At 43.3% G+C, this 22,154-nt stretch overlaps 1 protein-coding gene across 20 annotated transcripts in view; it reads right to left on the reverse strand.

Moving 5' to 3' along the window:
* Positions 1–22,154, reverse strand: part of RBFOX1 (RNA binding fox-1 homolog 1) — a 1,459,388-nt gene that overhangs the window by 35,468 nt on the left and 1,401,766 nt on the right. For 16 of the 20 annotated variants that reach the window (XM_077918365.1, XM_077918364.1, XM_077918368.1 and 13 more), the window contains 2 exons: positions 18,291–18,330; positions 6,384–6,448 (listed from right to left, as the gene is read on the reverse strand). In XM_077918365.1, the coding sequence (XP_077774491.1) occupies positions 6,384–6,448; positions 18,291–18,330 (105 nt within the window). The remainder of the gene's footprint in view (positions 1–6,383; positions 6,449–18,290; positions 18,331–22,154) is intronic. The other 4 variants (XM_077918373.1, XM_077918366.1, XM_077918369.1 and 1 more) reach the window with 1 other exon arrangement.

Raw genomic sequence — 22,154 nt, forward strand, 5'->3', positions numbered from 1 at the left:
GAACTATTATGTACACAGATTGAATATGTAACGTGGGAAGACCCCTAGAAGCTGGTGTAATTGGAGATTGGAGTGTGCCTTAACACTCTAATGGTGTGTGACAGCAGTCTTCTTGTGAGAATAGGGAAGGCCTATAGGTTTTCTAGCAGTATTACTTGCTGGTGAAGCTGGAAATACTTGATGACAGGCACAATGACAATTGATTTCATATATATCATCAAGTAGGTAGAAAGTTAGTCAGTCCCTAGTCTCTCCTACAATACAAACATTTATTGGTTTGGTTGCAAATATCAAATGCACAAATATACGACACTGTATCAAAGTGAAATGTGACTGTTGTTTGCATTAAAAAGGATGAGTTTCATTTGCACACTGTTTTGCTCCATACCCGCAATTTGCTCAATCTACTCTTGGGTGGGGGGTCATTTTGTGGCAGGGAAAACAGTGGAACTTGCAAACTTAGTTTCTTCATACTAAGCTTAATTTTTTTCATATATGCAGAAAAGCTTCGTCCATGTCAGTGGAGGATCAACTGCAATGCTTACTTCATTTTTTGGAGGGTTGTTACGTATCGGCATGTCTCCTTTTATTAAAAAAACTATTTACATTTCATTCACAGTTTCTTATCTATTTGACATGTCTTTATTCTTGTCCTATGCAATGTTACACAACATTTCTGACCTTGATGAACAAGGGAACTATTGGAAGCAACCATTATTCTGTGGTTTCATAACCGTGGACTCCCTCATATCAATATTATTTAACATAACCAGTAACTATGCAACCAGTCCCAATTCCTCTATCCATTTCATTAAAAAAAAAAAAAGTTTACAACCTTATACCCCAACAGTAAGTTATAATTTACTTGTGGATTTCTTTAAAACAAAAATATTTCTATCTTACGTTGTTGTTTTTCTGGTTTGTGTACATTTGTAAATGTGTGTGTATTTCCCTAGTTGTTCTAATCGAAAACAATTACGAAATAGTAAGAGCTGACCAAAGGGGAAATAATTCACTCTTGTGACCAGATAAATAATAATTCTAGAAAATGATGCCAACTGAGGGTTAGAATTGGCAATAAAAGATACAAACTCTTTTAAACTAGAATTTTGCTTAAATGCAGAATTAGTAATTGACTTGTGCGTTTTCATTTCTCTCCCCCCCCCCCCATCTTACAATTTAAAAAGGACCGATATCCACAGGGAATGAATAAACTAATTTATTCAGATGCAAAATCCATCTTTCTTTTAGTGGGGAAAAAAAAACATTAGGAAGTTAATAAATCGAATCAACCAGTTTGCAACTAAAATATAGTTTGAGGTATCCATGTTTGCATAAAGTTTCATATCCTCAAAGTCATATTTGCATAGGTTACTTATTAAAAGTAGTTTTATAATGTCCCCCAGAGAGAAAAGCAATTAAAATTTTATAGATTTGCAACTAACCCCCCCAAATCTTTATTCAGCTGGGGACACACACATTTAAAACCAATAAGCTACATAATACCCAAAACGAACTAAATCCACTTAAAATACCTATGATTATGCAAAAGACTGATGTTTTGCGATCCTAATTATACATAAAGAGGGTATTTGAAAATTTAGCATGCTGGAGATACTTTGTCATAAATAATAATTTGGGAGGGGAGTGTAACTATTGCACTGTTTCCTGATTCTTCTTGGTTTGACAAAATTTCATTGTGTTCTTAGCCAGATCCTCATAAATGAGCTAGACTGTTGTGATTTGTACACACTGACCAAAAGTTACTGTTAAGACACTTCTCATCTCTTTGTCAGAGCTGCCCCTCAAATGACACTCAGGTGGAAGGATTATCAGGAAGGGAGGGGAGGAAAGGAAGTGGGTCACTAGACCAGGAGATGAGCCCATTTGGGGGGTCCTAAGGCAGTTTATGCTTGTTCAAAGTGGGGGCGGGGAGGCTGAATTTTCTCTGAGAAAATTTAAGTTCAGTTCTGCACATTTTCACATTGGATTGTGAATCATGAACATTTGCCAGCACTTTAGTGAGATTATTTTCTGATATGTACATTTCTGTATGTTATATTAATCTCTGTATATTATATTCACTAGTATAGTTATTTTCATGCACATTTTACACATATCAGTACACATATTTTGACTAGGGAACTGCCTTGAAAGATTTGGCTTTCATGTTGTTTCAAAGGAAATGTGGATTAGATAGACTTCTCTTTAAGTGCTACCTGACTTGAATTTCTCCTCCATCCCAACCCTGAGCTTTCCACTTCCCCTGATTCCCACCACGCCAATGAAAATTGATTTAGCTAAGTGTCTTCACCTAAATCTAATTCTAAACTTGAGAGCTTCTCCTCAGACAAAACATCAGGGGAATTCCAAGGGAATCATGGAATCATAGAATTCTAGAGTTGGAAGGGATCCTGAGGGTCATCTTCTCCAAACCCCTGCAATGCAGGCAAGTCAAAAGAGTTTTGACAAAACTAGCTAAAATTAAGTCTCAAGTGATTCTTTGGAGCAATGGTCATTGTTGTGGCAGCCATGTGCACAATCATGTCCTTGAAGTCTTCTCCTGCTGCCCACAAAGTCTATGGATTATTTTCCCTCTTGCTGTCCCTTGGTTATGACTGTGAAATTGATCTTTTACTCCCTTGAAAAATACATAAAGCTGAAGGAGGAAGTTGGAAGAGTGGCACTCTTTCCCATTTCCTCTTTCAGCTCTATGTGCTTTTTAAGGCTCAGATTAATTCTACTGAATTTCACTTTCCCCCAGATCCTTTGGGAAAGTGGCAATCTCTCTCCCTCTCTTGGGGTGAGGGCTGGAGAAGAGAAAGAAGTGACTAGAGGGGGTTGCATTCATGGCACTTGCTTAAAGATTCACATGTTCCCAGAGGCCTGAAAAAAGGCTGATGATCTGGATGGTCAGCTTCCAAAGAGAACAATAAATCTACTTTTGCAAAGCAAAAATAGTTGAAGGTTGCTTTAAAATGCTGAATACACTGCTCAGGGAATTCTACTGTTGCTAGCACAGCATATGGAGGCATTGGGGGCCTTGCACTCAAATGTCCTCACAAAAATGAGAATAATTTATGGATGAAGCTGAATGGGAAAGCTTAAACATAAGAAGACCCTGCTAAATCAGGCCAATGACCCGTCTAGTCCAACATCATGTCCTCACAGTGCCCAATCAGATGGCCCATTGGGAAACTCACAAGCAGCACCCGGGCACAACAGCACTCCCCCCCTCCTATGTTTTCTAGCAACTGGCATTCAGAAGCATTACTGCCTCTGACCATGGAGGCAGAACATAGCAACTGACAGCCTTATCCTCCCTGAATTTGTTCAATCCTCCTTTAAAGCCATCCAAGTTGGTGGCCATCACTGCCTCTTGTGAAACTAAGCTTGCTTGCCTGCTTCCTTCCTTCCTTTCATCTAAATTCTGCTTGATATTTTGCTTCAGGCAAAGCTCAGTGCCTCTGAAGTTTTCCTCCAGACCTAAGCCATTCAAAACACTTTGGAATGTAATATATGGAACTGGAAGGCTGTGGGAATGCTCCTGCATTAGGCTGACTCATGTAAAATGGAGAGCTGAATTGTAAAGTCACTGCATTCTAATAAATGTAGACACTTGACCAAACAAGGGCTAACAATTCTGCCCCACACTACCATACCCTGAATGCAAATGCCATGGAGGTGTCCCCCAGTCTGTGCATTTTTGCCCACACAATTTGGGTGGAGAACTGTATTACAAACATCAAAGGATAGCTATGTTTTGGTCTGTGTTTTGTTTCAGAAAGGTGTAAATTAGGTGGGCTTGCCTTTAAATGTGAACTGAATGGAAATTCTTACTATTCCTGGTCATATTCTCTGTCTCTTGTGAAACAGATGCTGTCACACCTCTGCAATCCCAAGCACGTTTCAAATCAAACTATGCCATTCCAATTGATCAAAAGCCTTTTCCAGGAATCCTTCAGAAATATCTTCTTTTCATGCTTCTCCTGAAGAGTAGTCTCTATGCTAGATGCCTGATTGAATAGCAAATTGACAATCTGAAAGTAGTGCTTGGAAAAGTCAGGCCCAGGGGCCAAATACAGCCCTGGAGGCCTCTCTATCTTGTCTTTGGGGTCTCCCCAGGCCATGCCCCTCACCAGTCCTGCTTCACACCCTAATTAAGTGTTTTTGCCTGCCTGGCTAGAATGTGTCAGTGAACTCTGACAAAGCCTCTTGCTGCCTGGATGTAGGATAGAAACGAGTACATGAGTATGTGTAGAAACAAGGCTAGTACAGAAAGGTAAAATTTACATTCATTGCTCCACCCACTTTTGCCTCTGGTGTCACCATAGACATGTAGCCCCTGGCAGATTGTCCAAGAGGGAAGGTGACCCTTGGGCTGGGGAAAAAGAAGGTTCCCCACCCCATTCCTAGAGGAAGCACAGATGGCCTTGCTTTACTTGATTTGTTCAGGATACCAGTGGTGCTCTCTTTGCAATAGCAGGTTCCTAAGGGTGGGGCAGGTTATAATGCACATTTGCAGAAGCCACTCTGTGCATGTTCAGGGTGTTCAATTCCTTTATGAATACTGACACCATGCAAACCCTACAACGCTCCTCCATAGGAAAAAAATGTATTCAAACCCCAGAATCAATATTTTCAGAGAGCCAAGTGACAAATTGAAGGTTAACAGGAATTTTCCTTTTCTATTCTTTTTCCTGTTTGGCTCTAGATAACGTTGAGCTACCATTTATAGCTTTTGCCCTCAAAGATCCAGTAGCCTTTTCAGCGCTGCAAGCTCACAGAGAAAATACTTTTAGCCGCCACATGCTAATGACACACCTTTGTGGAAATGAAATGAGGATTGACTGAGTTGCACTCCGTACGATCGGATATTCCAAGTAAGGAACGAAAAGCAAAAAAAAACACAAAAAAAAAACACTCGGAACTCCAGTTGCATACCAGGCACAAATAGCAGAACTGGAGTGATAAGGCTAATCCGTAAGTCAGAGTGGGGAAAAAAAAGGTTAACTTTCTTACCTGTCAGACACAGCATGCCTCAGCCAGCTCATGCAAATTGATTTTATTCACCAAACATGTGTATGTGTTTCTTCATTACCAGAATAAGCAGCACTTTGAGAAAGCAACTGAGCATGCAGAACATTTCAACATTCATTCATTGTTCCATATAGATATTTAGGGAACTGAATCCATGAACAGCACTTTAAAGTTATATGATATATACTCTATATGTATGCATATGTACCATTTGTTTCACCGTTATGTTTTTAATTTAATGCCACTCCCCACCTTAAAAGGAATGGAAATATAAAATTCATTAACAGTTGCTTCCTTGACAAACTCTCCCCAGTTAGGTTTCCAGAGGTGCCATTTTCCCTAACAGCTCATAAAGCCTGAACATTTTCTGTAAGTGAAAATGAGAGTTCTAAGACCTTTTGCAAATCATCCAGGTATTTTATTCCTTTCCTCTGCTTCTTTGAATATTTATTTGATTTTTAAAGTTCTGTTTTCTCTTTCAATGGAAAGCTGATGTTGTCAAAGTTAAGGTATTTCTATTCTGTCCATCATTCTGTGTGATCAGATTTTATTTGAGTTGGATCTCTTTGCTCCCCCAGTGATGTTGGACACAATCAAACTATGAATAAGCATCCGTATGTAAGTTCCACTGACTGCAATGGGAGAGAGTGAAGGCTGGGCTTCACTTACACATTGAGCTCAGTGGGATAGGCAATGAAATGATGGGACCAGTGTGACGGGCAATGTTTACTCAGAAGTAAGTTCCACTGAGGTTTGCTCTGCACTTGTGAGATTGTCAGCACTGTCAAACTCAATGGAACTTACTTCTAAATAAACAGAAACAGAATTGTGCTATTACCATCCTATTCTATGCATGTTTGCCCAGTAATTAAGTCCCAGATCAACAGGGACTTGCTTCCAAAATTGGGGTGTGTGTGTGTGCAAGAAAGCACTGTTTTGTTTCTGCTGCTGATCATTTCCCACCAATAACTTTAAGCTCTGTATATCTTTTGTTTCCATTGGCTTTAATTAGGGTTTAACATGGATTTATCTTTCAAGAAGTAAAGGAACATAAAGCTAAATGTCAGGATGATGCCAGACTTTGGAGAGCCATGTGCAGTCTCTCCATTCCTTGCTAAGTTCATGGTAAATTTGGTTTAGATGTGACTACGCAGTTATCCAATATCTTATAAGGTGGGCAACTAACCTTTTTAGTAATGGCTCTTCATGGATTATAACTATGTAGCCTTAAAGACTACAGCTATGCACAGAGCAAGAAAACATGAAACCTAAGCAGAGCACAAGGTGTCTAAGTAGCACAATTTCCAACTGAGGTATGTATTCAGCAGTAAATTATTTTTTACCTGTCACTGTAGGCAGCTGCGGTTGCTGTGGTAGGCTGGGCATACCGGTACGCAGCATAACCACCCTAAAACACAAAGACACTCTAATCAGATTAGAATTACAGACAGTAACAAATTTAGAGGGGCGGGGAGAACCACATACACACAACACCACAAATAATTAGTAACAATTAGTTTGGCTTATGAGTTTCACATACAGCTACAGAGAGCTTCAAACAGTATAATTGTTAATGGCAGTTTCTAAAACCAGCTTGTACATTAGCTGAATGAGCTGGTGCACATCAGAAGAGACATAATGAAATATGAATTTACATACAAATCCAGAGCATTGCCTGCTCAGAAAGGTCTCAACGAGATTTACTCCTATTGTAAGTGTGCATGCGAGTCCAGCCTCAGAGTTTTCCCTGAGTTTCATCCTCATAGATAGACTTGCTATGCCTGTAAAGAAGTTAAGTCTAGCTGAGTTCAGAGGAGCTTACTCCTAGGCAGGTGTGTATTATGTGGTCTTAATCGAAGTGTGTAATTCACAGCTCTTTTTTTAAAAGGGGATTAGATAGATTCACGGAGAGAGAGGAGGAAACCATGACTGTTAAACCATGACTGTGAATGACTGAGGTCCTCCTCCAAGGGTCTTCTGCTGGTTCCCTCACTGCGAGAAGCAAAGTTACAGGGAACCAGGCAGAGGGCCTTCTCAGCAGTGGTGCCCTCCCTGTGGAATGCCCTCCCTTCAGACCTCAAGGAGATAAAGAATACACAACTGGTTATTATTTAAATATGATGTAAAGCGCCCAGAGTGGCTGGGGAAACCCAGCCAGATGGGCAGGGTATAAATAATAGAATTATTATTATTAATGTAGTCTTCAAGTACAGTTGCAGTTTACATTTGGTTACCACATGTGGAGAATCAACAGAAGGCAGGGGTGTGGGTGATTGATCATGATATGCACTGATTGGGAGTGCCCAATGCCTGGCATGAATGAAGTTGACTATTTCCTATAATTGCCAGGTGAACTTAAGGGTTCCGTCCGAGGATAGAGCTCTGAACAATTTCTAGTTCATCTTCATGGTCATTCCCACACCACACCATGCAAGAAAAGGGTCCAGAAATTTAGCATTCTTTTTTTTCTTTTTTTTTAAGTAAATCAATTGGTCATTGATAAAGAAAGTCAGCAAGCAAAAGGCTGAGGTAATGTTCTACGGCTGAATAGGCAGATGCTACTGCTGCTTAGCCACTTCATCACAGTTGCTAAGCAGTAAGAAGGAAGGAATGTGAGGTATTTTCTATATCTTCCCTGATGAAGAGGTCCACTTCTAAGAGGAAGGAGTTGCAGCAAGAAGTATAGGAACAGGAACTAAGTGAATGACTCCTTGTGACGTTAACATCTGTGTGACTGGCACAAATCACATAGGGCAAGCCTTTCCTAGTAGGGAAATAAAATTACTAGCTTCACATGTTGACATTTGATCTGCCAGATATTTTATTACTTGTATGTGGCCCCTGATTTACTTTGGAAGTGCCAAATGGCATCTGGCTCAACACTTTTAAAAGAGATTGTACAACAGGGTGAACCTTGACCAGATGGTGCAATGCAGTTTCTTAGGCAGGAGTTCCAATTCACTTGTGAACATCTGTGAATACCTCCAATTACATTGCACTGTTGGTTGCAACTTGCTTGCAGCCTTGTTACTATTAGTAGTAGTATACCCCACCCACTCTGGGCAGCTTCCAACATATATAAAAATATAATAAAACATTAAACATATGTAGTTATTGAAAAAGGTTAGCAGTGCAGCCTCTATCTGACTGCTTGCCTGAACTTCTGTATTTATTATGCATGCATACTTTTAAATGAAATGCATATATTTAGGGGCCTCAACCTGAATAAAATATTGGGGGAGTGGGAGATAAGCCCCACCCCCAAATCCCAGCAACAGACGTATCTAGTGCTGGTGAAGGTTTATTCCCCACCCCACTCCAATTTTTATCTCCAAAACAGTTCTGTGATGTTGACTCAAGAAACAGTTCTGTGATGTTGTTTTCAAGAGACTGGTCCAGGGATACTCTGCATTCTTAAAACTAAAAAAGGGACTTGAACCCAACTCTCCTCAGGCCCAAGTTTCTAGGCATCTGGTTGAGCACCACTTGCACCCAAAATCAATGAATGCGGGTTCCAAAATTATGTATTTGCCTGCTTGGGCATATTTTTTAGGACCCATCTTATTTCTGTGACAGCACGTTGCTTTAAATTGCTTTAAATTGCTTTTAAATATTGAGTTTCAATTGTTGTAAACTGCCCTGGGACCTTGGGTTAACAACAACAACAACAATAACAACAACAACAGTTGGGGAGCTTTCTCCCTCCAGGCATCAGGGACTGGCTGGATGATGAGGAATGGTGGGAGGCCCCAGCTGGGGAACCACCAAGAGAACCCCAGAAGAAGAAGAAGAGTTTGGATTTGATATCCCGCTTTATCACTACCCGAAGGAGTCTCAAAGTGGCTAACATTCTCCTTTCCCTTCCTCCCCCACAACAAACACTCTGTGAGGTGAGTGGGGCTGAGAGACTTCAGAGAAGTGTGACTAGCCCAAGGTCGCCCAGCAGCTGCATGTGGAGGAGCGGAGACGCGAACCTGGTTCCCCAGATTACGAGACTACCGCTCTTAACCACTACACCACACTGGCTCTTTTTGTGTGCTGACCTGCATATGAACCAGCCCTGACACCAAGTCATCTGAATTAGGTACTCCTAGTTTAATTTTTTAAAATGATAAGCAACCAGAAGCTGCTTCCTCTCTCATCCTAGTAGAGCTCCTTGAATCTGCCCCATGGAGCAAGCAGTTTGCATTCTCTCTCTCTCTCTCTCTCTCTCTCTCTCTCTCTCTCTCCAGTCATAAAGACTGTAATAAATTATGTCAGAGGTTTTTGCCCAATCCCACCTCTCTTGCCATTAAGCAACCCTTTTACAAGTCAATTTAGAAAGCATCTTGGGAAACGAAGTCCAAATGTGGGGGGGGGGAGCAGCAATGCCCATCAACTTTGCCCCCCTCCTGGCTCCGTCAAATATTTTACTAGTAGGGGAGCAAAGAGATCTGGGCCCCTATGAGTTGATGCCTGTGCATATATTAGACATAGAAAAAGGCCACAAGTCTCCAGTACAAGAACAAATTGCTTCCCTTTGTAACTTCCTATGGCTTAGGGAAGAAGGAAGCTACAAAACAGAGCCTTGAAGTCCGTACAGAGATATGTATAGAACCCTGATACAAGCATGCCTAAAATTAGCAGTACTGTACACTAAATTTTTGCTTGTGAGTGCCACTTCTTTCAGCCAACCACTCATCTCACCAGTGGTCTGCACTCGGCAGTCTCCCCTGGTGCCCATGTCCACATTAAATCCCATCACGGGGAACTCCTTCCAAGGGTACGATCAGGAGCATGGTCAGCTGGGGAGGCTGCAGAATGCTGGGGAAATGTTATTGAGGGAGGGACCACATATGCCACTCTCAGCCACTCACAATGGTGAGATACATTCAAAACTCCACATCCCCAGAAAGTCTTAATAAATTCTCAAGTGCCCTGAAAATGAGGCAGGAAAATGGAAATCTCCTTCAAAGCGAGGAAAAGAGGTGGGTGGGGACTTGCAAGAATTTGGAGGACAGATTTTGGCACTACTTAAAATATGAATGCTCTAACTTCACTGGATTATTGAATAGTTTGCAACAAAGGATTCCACTCCCCCAGAATTAACATTTACTTGTATGTGACAAGTAAAACTGTTCCATTATAAGCAAGTGAGGGGTGGGGGGTGGGGGGGATCTTGGAAAGGAACTGTGTGCAGTGATGCATTGATGATCAAACTGTGAAAACAGCCATGCTTCCTGTTCAATGGACCACGGAGTTATATCAACCGTTTCCAAATGATCTCACAGCATGCCAATTAACAGTCAGAACCCGGTCTCCATAGATAAGGCAAACAACATTTACATCCCAATTAGAATCTGCCCGTTCCATTTCCCTCTGGGATTCAAGGGTCTTCCCACTCCCCCATAGTTTACAAGATAACGAAGAGGAGGGGAGATCAATTGGCTTTCACAAGATTTCCCAACTCCTGGCTTTTACTGCTGAAGTGAGCACAACAATTTAGGGAGGAGAGGATTTCCCCATCCAGTCACTTTATAATCCCTCAGTTTCACTCTGCCCTGCATTTTGCCTGCATTTTAATTTAACTAGGAAACTCATGAAAATGAATTCCAGGGTTGGTGCATACTATTTGTATCCCCAAAGCTACTGAATCACACATATACATTGTAAGTAAGTAAGTAAGTAAGTAAGTAAGTAAGTAAGTAAATAAATAAATAAATACACATTTGTATTCTTTTCATATGGTTCTTTGAATATGCACTTGTGTTTTGATAAAACACAAATGCAGTATAATCTTGTACAATGACAAGGGGTTTCAATATCCCCTTCCCCATTCCTGAGAGATTAACAGAGAGAAGTCTGATTATTCTGTCAATCTCCATGTTTTTTTTTCCAGTTTCTCATTTCCCCCCAACCTTAAATCCAGTTTGCCACATTAACGTATCAGTTTGTGTGAGAAAAGTCCTCACAAAAATTAGCCAGTGTTTGAGTGCACATATCTCCTAATGGACACTTTTTAGCATGCAATTTTGCCTGCAAATTTGAAAGAATTTCCCCTCAAACAATGGACTTTTGCATCTTATATTTACTCATATGCATTTTTATAGAATTTGTTTCTCTGTTTGGAGAATTTCATTGCAAAATTCAGTGTGACTTTCAAAATTTTGCTGTGTTTTCCCATATATAGTTTCATATAAAAATGCAAACAGAGCTAGATTTCTCTACCAAGCCCTAACTGCTTGAGGGAGAAAGTGGGATCATGCCTGTTGTTGGCCACCTCCCCCAGCACATATTCTGATGTCCCTAGTAGTCAAGGTTGACATGTTCAGCATTAACGAGAAAGAGGTGTGTGTGTGTGTTTGACCCTGGGATCCCTGGGCAAATCAGGGTTCTTGATAATTTAAAAGAGTCCTAGGTGTATACAGCTGTATGTGAGATCCTTTCAGAGGTGCCAGGTTGCCCCCAAGGTTGAGGGGGCCTGGCGTACATTGCATATGTGTAACATCGCACATGAAGTCATGCACATCTCCTGACACCATTGAGGACGGTGCAGCCTTCTGCTAAACCGCACTGGTCCCCACAGCATCTCCCGATACTGGGCAGGCCAGTGGGAACCTTTCATTTCATTTCACTTTTAATCTGTATACTACCTTTCTATATTACTATACACAAGGTGGTTTACAAGCTGAAGAAACAACAAAATAGACATCAAAAAGCACACACGTTTCTACATCTAATGATTCCAGAAAAGGAATCTTTCTCAGTCCTCTACCTGGACTGCACCTGGGGCCTTCAGCATGTGTTTGCGTGTGTTCCAACACCTCATATCGCAAAGCTGGCTTATCTCTGAGAAATGAGCTTTTGACATCTTTTCCAGCAAGCTGACCATTTCTGCCAGATCTCTTGTTTGCTTGTTCTTAGGCTCTGTTTTTCTGAATGTTTTCTCCTTAATACTTTTCACCCTGCATGTGATGTGTAAATCCACATGTGCCCATAACCACATCCTCCCCCCCCTCTCTCTCTCTCTCTCTCTCACACACACACACACACAGTATAACTGTCTCTATTTCATGCTGTTCTTGTCCAAGCAACGTCTCTGCTGTCAGGTTTTTCTATTTCTTCCCTTCTCTTCACCACAGAGATTTGGTTTATTCCATTTAAACCAGCTAACCGAGCCAGAGCTGGGTGGTAATCGATCTCGGAGCCAGTCAATATTTCAGGACTCTGTAGGGAACTAATAAATTCTGAATCACATATTTTCTCTCCCCCACACATCTAGATTTTATTCTCCTCAGCAAACAATGGAAAGGGGCAGAGTGAAAACAACCGTAGAGAGAAAATTGAGCTGTGGTCTAGGTGCTCTCCTTGAAGAAATATGAAAATACTCTGCGGAGCCCATCAAAGTTGAATCATGGCTTTCCATTTTTGTTCAGGCCTTCACTGGCAAGGAAAAGGAAGCTTCACATGAGCCATGATGAGGCAGAAAATTCTTACACGGTTTAAATAGAATCGCTCACATGCTGGACATTCCTTGAGAAGCTTCAAATCATCAATCAATCCATTCATCTGTCAAATCAAGGGTACCAAAAAATGATAAGCGGTTGTGGTTGGTAGCCATGGGGCTGCTGGGCTAGAAGGCAGGGATACCCAAAAGTAAGTGGAACCAGAGCTCATGGCAGGCAGAGCCAACTAATTCTTGCTTTGTCCCCAAGGGCGATGCTGATATTAAGGAGGAGGAAGTTTCTGTTAAGTATAATTGTTTAATTGTACATTGAAATGTAAAATAACTCTGAATGTGTATTGCTAAAGGGTTTATATTGGAAAATTATATTGAGCTAAACGAGGAGTTCTCAAAGTGCCACCAGGTTGTGCTCTCTCACATGCTGCTTTAACCTTAGATCACATGTATAAAGTTGAAAATCGCCATTTTGTGTGAATCTTTGCTCTCTGAAAGCCACCAAAGACAAAGGTGTGCTATTGACCGCTCTCTTGAAGAGAAATCAGGGCCAGGCTGAAATGGAGTCTGTGCAGAGAGAAAGACCTTTGATTTTAGGTCAGTTTGGAGTTGTTCCATATTTGTATGCTTGGACAAGCATTTAACATCAGGCAACTATCTAAATGTATCATTACTTGGTTTTTGTGTCAATTTGAAGAAAGTTCTGTTAGTAAAGTTTTGGAACCAAATATTTTGGTCTTGACAATTTTCTTCCCTAAGAGGAGTCAGTTTTTATTCACCCCATTGCTTCAAACTGCACAATATTAATATCTTCAATAGTTTCAGTATTAATATCTTCAAATGTTTAAAGGCATTGTGTACATTCGTGAGTGTAATAGTGCTCATTTCTCTTCATATAGACTTTTTGTATACAATTTTTCCTAACTGTATGCAATTCCCCTAATATGCATTTCTCTGTGTTATTTTCACTAATATATGAAATTTTATGTTCATTTTCTCCTCATATACTCATATAATCACTTCTTCTTTGCCAAGATAAAGGGGCAGGTTGTGAATAGGAGAGGCTGTTATGGAAAACATCCGCTATTGGTTTTGAGTGTTCAACAGAAGTGTTGGAAAACCTGACATGATTCTCAAGGTGAGTATGGGTGACTTGTCTTACATCACTAGGAAGAATTCCCAAACTTACTTTGATTTTTGCTTAGTGCAAAATGCCTGCAGTAACTTCCTTTACTACAATAACTATCAAATGTGCTTCTAAATTACATTTGTTTTTACATTTCTGTGTTGCAAACAGCTATTTCAAATTGCATTTATTTCATATATATATATATATGTATGCTTTCGTAGATTTTCACGGGTACAGGAATGCAGGTTTTGGTGTCCTCGGGTGTCTTCCCGTGTAAAAGATGGGGTGTCTAGGCGACGTTTCGACGAGGTCTCACTCGTCATCTTCAGGCTGGTGTTTTCGGCTTCTTGTTACTGGAACAGAGCAGGGTCTCAGTGTTTGAGTTCCTATAAATACTGTTGAGGTGTGGTGTATAGCCTCCAATGTTCTTGGGCAGAGAGGAAGTTCCCAGGCTAGTGTGCCTTTTCTTCTTTTGTTCCTTAATTACTTGAGGGATATCTTGAGTGATTTCTTGAGTGATATCCTGAGTACCACTTAGGTGGGTCATTAGGTGTGGATTAGTTGCTAAAGCCTTTGTGTCTTGACCTCTTGAACTTTGTGAAGAGTTTTTCTGAGAAGATGCACTTAGTTGTGCTCTGGCTTGGCTTCGTGTATAGGGGCGAGCTGTGGTTTTGTGGCCTGTGCCAGCCAGATCTGTGTAGCCAAACCATGGTGGCACCTCCGGATGCTGCACCCCCCTGCAATCCCTACACAGATCTGGCTGGCACAGGCCACAAAACCACAGCTCGCCCCTATACACGAAGCCAAGCCAGAGCACAACTAAGTGCATCTTCTCAGAAAAACTCTTCACAAAGTTCAAGAGGTCAAGACACAAAGGCTTTAGCAACTAATCCACACCTAATGACCCACCTAAGTGGTACTCAGGATATCACTCAAGAAATCACTCAAGATATCCCTCAAGTAATTAAGGAACAAAAGAAGAAAAGGCACACTAGCCTGGGAACTTCCTCTCTGCCCAAGAACATTGGAGGCTATACACCACACCTCAACAGTATTTATAGGAACTCAAACACTGAGACCCTGCTCTGTTCCAGTAACAAGAAGCCGAAAACACCAGCCTGAAGATGACGAGTGAGACCTCGTCGAAACGTCGCCTAGACACCCCATCTTTTACACGGGAAGACACCCGAGGACACCAAAACCTGCATATATATGTATATATATATATAATCAAAACTGCCTTTTACAAAAATAAGTCTTCATATCCCCTGGAAGCTAATCTTCTCCTTTTTGTCACTGAACATGCAAAGGATTTCAGCTTAAATGTCTCAAAAGTAACATTGGTAATAAATAAAAATTATAGGTTTTCCCTTCCTCCAAGTACCACTTAATGAATTCTTAATGTTCATTCCAATTTAATGTAATCAATCTCTTGGTATACCAATGCTGATGATGCAACAGCAACACAATTAGGTTGCAGAAAGCTATACGTAGTGACAAAATGATGTTTAATTACCTCTGTTTTTAGGATTGATTGCTTAGTGATTGAAGGCTGTCATATATGATTAAGATCTGAAATTACAGTATGGTTTAAAGGTAAAGGTAAAGAACCCCTGACAGCTAAGTCCAGTCATGAATGACTGGGGTTGTGGGGCTCATCTCACTTTTCTGGCCAAGGGAGCCAACGTTTGTCCGCAGACAGTTTTCCCGGGTCATGTGGCCAGAGCCTTCCCACCAGAGCGGTACCTATTTATCTAATTGCACTTTGTGCTTTTGAACTGCCAGGTTGGCAGGAGCTGGGATAGAGCAACGGGAGCTCACCCTGTTGTGGGGATTCGAACCGCCAACCTTCTGATCGGCAAGCCCAAGGCTCAGTGGTTTACACCACAGCGCCACCCGCATCCCAGTATGGTTTAGGAGTAGCTTAATTCTTTATGGAATTATCAATGTACAAAGAGAGATTTTTTAAAGTTTATTAAATGTTTTGGAAGACACAGAAGTTGTCATGAGCATTATCCAGTTCTGTTGCTCTCAAACACCCTAACTTTACACTTAAATCTCTAGTATCAAGGGTATGTATGCACTGCAAAAGCTTATGTGAAAGTTGCACAAGTCAGATCTAATAAACACAATTGTTACTTCGTATGAACTGTATCAGGCTATACCCAACATTTCCATGTTTCTGTTATGGGAGTCTCTCCTTTTCTCCTGCCCAGGAAAGCTTACTTTGGTCTTTTCATTCAGAAAGTCTTGATTAACTTCAAAGAAACCACAATATTTCCTAGTTTGCAGTCTGAAAACACCAATGGAAAGCAATCTTATGCTGCATCCACACAGCATTTCTTTCCATTTCCCTGACTGTTAGATTCGGCATTCTATCTGAGTTTTCACACTACAGTGGTACCTCAGGTTACAGATGCTTCAGGTTACAGACTCTGCTAACCGAGAAATAGTACCTCGGGTTAAGGACTTTACTTCAGGATGAGAACAGAAATCGAGCAGCAGCAGCAGCGGGAGGCCCCATTAGCTAAAGTGGTACCTCAGGTTAAGAACAGTTTCAGGTTAAGAATGGACCTCTAGAACAAATTAAGTTCTTAACCCGAGGTATCATTGTACATCAAAGCCACTTCTGAAAATCTAGCAGACTGTAAACTGTTTAGTGCTCATTTCCATGTTATCTGATTCCAGAAAGAAAAATAAATCCGGTTTCAGACCCCTTAATCTAGATAATCACAGGAGCAAAGTGACAAAATTTGGGGCAGTATTCTTTGGGGCATACAGTTCTTTCCTGCTGCTTTTTATGGGGGAACAGAAGCACACATGTGTGTAAAGGGTGAGTGTCCAAAGATGTCCACTAGTCTGGATGAAATGTAGTGCGAAATGCCGACATATTGGTCAAAAGGCCACAGTTCCATAACGTAACAGCTACTGCTGTGTGAAAGGAATATTAGAAAATGGGACAGAAGTGCTAGCATTATAATCAGGAAAACTAATGTCTGAATGCACCCTTATTCTGTTTCTCCCTCTTGAAGGACCCATACATACTGACCCAAAGCTGCCCAGAGTGGCTGGGGCAAGCCAGCCAGATGTGTGGGGTATAAATAATAAAATTATGATTATTACCCATTGGCTGTCAACTGGCTGTTTCAATGTATGATCAAGGAGCGACATGAATGTCCTCATTAAGAAGAGCCTGGCTGCTGAATCAGGCAAAAGGTCCTCCTAGTCCAACATCCTAGTCTTACAGTGACCAATCAGATTACTGTTGTTGTTGTTGTTGTTGTTGTTAATTGAAATTATGATTACCAGTGGCTTTTTCCAGTAAAGTGTATTCAAGCAACTTGACAATGAAATACAGCATATAAAACAAATTAAAACCAGAGAGAATTAAAAGAAACCACCACCCTAACAATACAAGCTATAGAATAATACTCATCCAACAATATATTAATAAAGGCCAAGTCCTAAAAGATGAGGAGTCAACATCAATTAAGGAGTCAACATCAATTAACTGATGGTTGGGGTAAACAAAAAAGTCTTAGCCTAGCACCTTAGAACTGACAGAGAAGCAGCAGTGGCATCCCCCTAGGAAGAGCATTCCATAGACAGTCATCACCAGGCACAAGCCTTGGCAATATGCCGCCCTGTGCAAGACCATTTGATGCCTTCTCCCTAGTCTTCATGGCTCTGGCTTAAGTCAGGCTTTGGGAAGGAGGCACAAGGCTCTGGCAGAGTCTAAGAGCCCTCCCACCTCCTTCCCAAAGCTTGGTAAGCACTTGCCTGGCTTTGAGAAGGATGCAGGAGGACTCTAGGACACTGATGCTCCATGAATTTGTCTAATCTCCTTTTAAAGCCATCCACATTGGTAGCCGTCATGGCTTCTCGCAGAAGCAAATTCCATAGTTTAACTATGCATTATGTGAAGAAGCCCTTCCTTTCATCTCCCAACATTCAGTCTCATTGGATGACCCCATTGGAAGAGGAATGGACAGGGCAAGGATCTATTGCTAGAACTGATGCTGACTAAGAACTAGAAGACATAGAGGCTATGGAGGCCAACGCTTTGGGGCAGTTGGTTGACCTATTGAACTGCCAAAGCTGTATCTGTGGTTGCATGCAGGTCTGCAGAACATGTGAAACCAGATTCAAGGAAGGCACAAGACATACACATGATGAAGACAGTACAAGACTTCCACTGGTTGCTGGTATGATGGAAATCAGCAAATGGGAAATGGGATTTTCAGACACTTAGCTTCTGTGCCTTTAAGAGTATTCTGAGATGAAGGAATTTAGCAGGAGAAGCTTATTGTCCTGGTGTGTAGGTAAAGCAATGGGGATGGTGGAACTTCACCTGATTAATTTCCATGTTTTTGAATGGATAGGAGCCTTGTCAGCAGGGAAAGGTGACCATCACAGGTACAGATAGACTCAGAGCACCTCTGTAAAGGTCATCAATGAATGAAACCAACCAAATGATGATAGATGTAATGAATATAGAGAGATTCCAAACAGAATGATCTCTTTTTATTTACTGATGCTCTTTTAATTAATTAATATTCCGGTGATGGCCAAATGGATGAAACAGAGACAAAGCTTATGCAGCAAAACTCACAAAACAAATCAGCAAGTAAAAAATAAAGGTGACACCATCAATGCACAGCATGCACATCAATGAATACTTACATAAATGTCTGCACCATAAAATCCATCCTGGTAAACAACACTGCAAGGATGCACACACAAAGAAGAACATCCATATTAGTGCATTTCCACATGCAAATACTACCAACCCCACAACTCTCAAGGTTAGTCTCAACATGAGAACAAAAACAAGAAATCAAACCAAAATACACACACACACACACACACACACACACACACACACACATACATATAGATAGATAGATAAATTGATTTATATAAGTATATATAAATATGCTCAAGGTGGAACACTTCACATTAATTAAGGATGCTGGAGGGTCATCACTCCCCATCTATTACAGTGGTACCTCGGGTTACGAACTTAATTCATTCCAGAGGTCTGTTCTTAACCCAAAACCGTTCTTAACCTGAGGCGCACTTTTGCTAGTGAGGCCTCCTGCTGCCGCCGCGCCAACTGGCGTACGATTTCTGTTCTCATCCTGGGGCAAAGTTCTCAACCCGAGGTACTACTTCCAGGTTAGCGGAATCTGTAACCCAAAGTGTTTGTAACCTGAAGCGTTTGTAACCTGAGGTACCACTGTATAAGGAAAACTGTGCTCCTTAACATTTACCTGTATTTGGAACAGGGTGAGCCTATCATCTTAATCCCACATTCTGCCATCATATCCAGCTTAGCTCTGAAACTAGTGCTGTCAGGGGTTCAGGAGCAGAGGCAAGGGCAAGGGAGGAAACAGAGAGCGAAGGGGAGGAGGCAGAAGAAAAGATGAGTGATGACGACGACCCGAGATCTCCGAGTCTTTCCAGTGAATCGGAGGATTCACAGAAAGGAGCACCAGTGGCCAAGGCAAGGGGGGAGTTTAGGGGGGCACCCCAGGAAGATAGAGCCAGAGGGGACTCAGAGGAGAGCAGTTGGAGATCGGGACCAGCGTCACCGCCAGAGAACAGGGAAGAGGAAGGGAGCCAGGGGGCAAGCGCTGGCAGCTCACAACAGGAGGGAGGGCACGAGTCAGGGGTGGCCACACCTCCATCTGGGAGTGAAGAGACGGTTAGACGGAAGGTGGAAGGTTGGGCGCGCGCGCCAAGTTCAAATGCACAGGAAGGCGGCGCAGTAGGCAGCCCGGAAAGGGAGCCAGGTCCTAAAGCCCGGCGCAAGGAGACAGGAGGGTCCGGGGGGTCAGCGTCAGAAGAATCCCGGAAGGAAGAGACCCAGGGGGGCAGAGGGACCCAGAGAAGAACAGTCAGGCGGAAAAGGTGGAGCAGGGCTAGGATATTAAGTTGGTGTACAAGGGGCGGAGATTCAGACGGAGCTTCGCCGATCTAGCTACTAGACGTAGAGTTGCACGCAGCAGCTTGAGAATGGAAACTGTAACTCAATAAAGACTTTTACTTAATGACCGTTGGCTAGCGTGATCCTCTGTGAGCTAGGATCTTGAAGCAACTCTGACAGTAAGCTCCGTCTCCAAGAATTGTGGGCATATACAGCCTCGAGGAGAGGAGAGAAGCAGGTGCCTACTAGCGAGCTCACGAACGGCAGCCGACATGACGTCTGAACAGCAGATAGCGGAACTCAGAGAAGCAGTGTCACAGCTGAATGCCGAGGCTCTCGCATCCAGGAAGAGAGAGGAGGACGCAGCTGCCGCCTACAGGGATCTCCAGGTCAGGTTGGAAGTGCTTACGAAGCAAGGGCAACAGACACCCAAACCAGAGGGGATTGGTTTGGGGAGACGCACAGGCGGTCTGGTCTCTCACTTCGATGGGAACCTGCAACAGTATCCCAATTTTAGAGCAGACGTGCTGTGTGCACTGCAACTGCTGAATAAAGATTTTAGAGATGAGCAGGAGAAAGTGGGATTCATCATGTCCTATTTGCATGGGGATGCCAGGGCATGGCTGCGCAATTTGTGGAGGAATAACGATCCGGCGCTCCAAAATGCGAATGCCTTTATTAAAGCGATGGATGGGTGTTTTTTATCAAGCATTGACGTGGATCTTGCTCGGCAACAGATTCATGGACTGAAGCAGGGAAAGGCCAGCGTACGGCAGTACCATGCCCGCTTTTTCGCCTTGGCCAGTGCCCTAGAATGGGACAGAGATGCGACTCCTGTAAGAGACCTGTTCTGGGAGGGATTAAACAGCTCTGTGAAAGATGAAATTGCGAGGGGGGAGAGACCCCGGACCACCCAGGAGGTCGTGCAGAGGGCGCTGGCAGTGGGGGTACGGCTGGAAGGACGTCCGTGGAGCAGGGACGAAGGGCGTGGAGGGCGCGAACCAGCCAGGGGCTCCTCCTTCTTTCCCAGAGAAGCAGCACATACGCAATCCACGCCTCCGCCAGGAGGAGGAGCTGAACCGATGGAGGTTGGAGGTGCCAGGGCTCAGTCAGCAACCAGAGCCCTAGCACCAGCAGCAGTGAAAGCGAAGCCTCCTAGAGGGAACAGGAAGTGTTACGTCTGTGAGGAGCCAGGGCATATGGCGAAAGAGTGTCCCCAGAGGCTCCGCAAGCTCACTGCAGCCTCAGCAATGGCGACTGCAGCAACGCAGCAAGGAGAACCACAGCAGGGAAACGACGCAGTCTGGCTGGAGGAAGAGGCACTGGGGCCCAGCCAGACGTATTAATGATGCAGTCCCCAGAGATTTTACAGCCCGTGAACCCCCTCCCGCCCAAACCAGTGGTGAGGCTCACCGCATCGCTCCAGCTGCCCAATGGCATCACCATGGACGTGCCAATCACCATTGACTCAGGCAGCAATGCGGACTTTATAGGGCAGGACTTTGTCAACAAGCATGCTATACAGTTGCTGCCGGCCACACTGCCCCTACAGGTTGTCACGGTGGATGGCAGGGAGCTGCTAGGGGGGCAAGTGGTGCAGCAGACGCCACCAATGGTGATGCGACTTGGGAATCACAAAGAAGTCATCAGCTTCAACGTCACTCAATTGTCGGACACGCCCATTGTGTTGGGCATGAGTTGGCTGGACAAGCACAGCCCAACGCTGGCTTGGTACCAGAGGCAGCTGACCTTCGGCTCTTCCTTTTGTGCTGAACACTGCATCGTGCCCAGGCAGGAAGGAGAGGAAGAAGAGTCACAGCTGCTGCTAGGCACGCTGCAAGCGATTCCCCACAAGTACGCAGAATTTTTGGAAGTTTTCTGCGAGAAGGAGGCAGACAGGCTACCCCCTCACAGGCCATATGACTGCAAGATTGACCTGCTGCCAGGGGCGGCGCTGCCTAAGGGGAGACTGTATTCCATGTCAGAGGACGAACTGCAAGAACTCAAAGAGTTCATAGATCATAATTTGGAGCGCGGTTTCATCCGAGAGTCCGAGGCGGCGGGAGGCAGCCCGGTGTTCTTCGTTAAGAAGCGGGATACGCCCCAAAAAAGACTCGTAGTGGATTACAGGATCTTGAACAGTGTGACTAAGCCGTCGGACTTCCCCATGCCCCGAATTGACGACCTCCTCGCAAAGGTGCGGAAGGGCAGAGTGTTCACCAAGTTGGACCTGCGAGGGGCGTACAACCTCATTCGCATGCGGGAGGGAGATGAGTGGAAAGCAGCCATGTTCACGCCACTGGGGACCTACGAATATAGAGTTATGCCTTTTGGATTGCAAAATGGCTCCCACGTTTTTCAAGCATTCATGCATCACGTGTTGGCGGGACTTCTCTACAAGACGTGCGTCTGTTTCTTAGATGACATCCTGATCTTTTCGGAGTCGCAACAGGAGCATGACAAACACGTCAAGGAAGTGCTGAACAGGCTAAAGCAACATAGGCTCTACGCCAAGCTGGAGAAGTGCCAATTTGACGTGACGGAGGTGGATTTTCTGGGCTACAAGCTGTCTGACAAGGGGCTCGCCATGGACAGCGCCAAGGTTCGAGCGGTGTTGG

The sequence above is a fragment of the Podarcis muralis genome, chromosome 14, assembly GCF_964188315.1.
Source record: "Podarcis muralis chromosome 14, rPodMur119.hap1.1, whole genome shotgun sequence".
Taxonomy (NCBI): Eukaryota; Metazoa; Chordata; class Lepidosauria; order Squamata; family Lacertidae; genus Podarcis; species Podarcis muralis.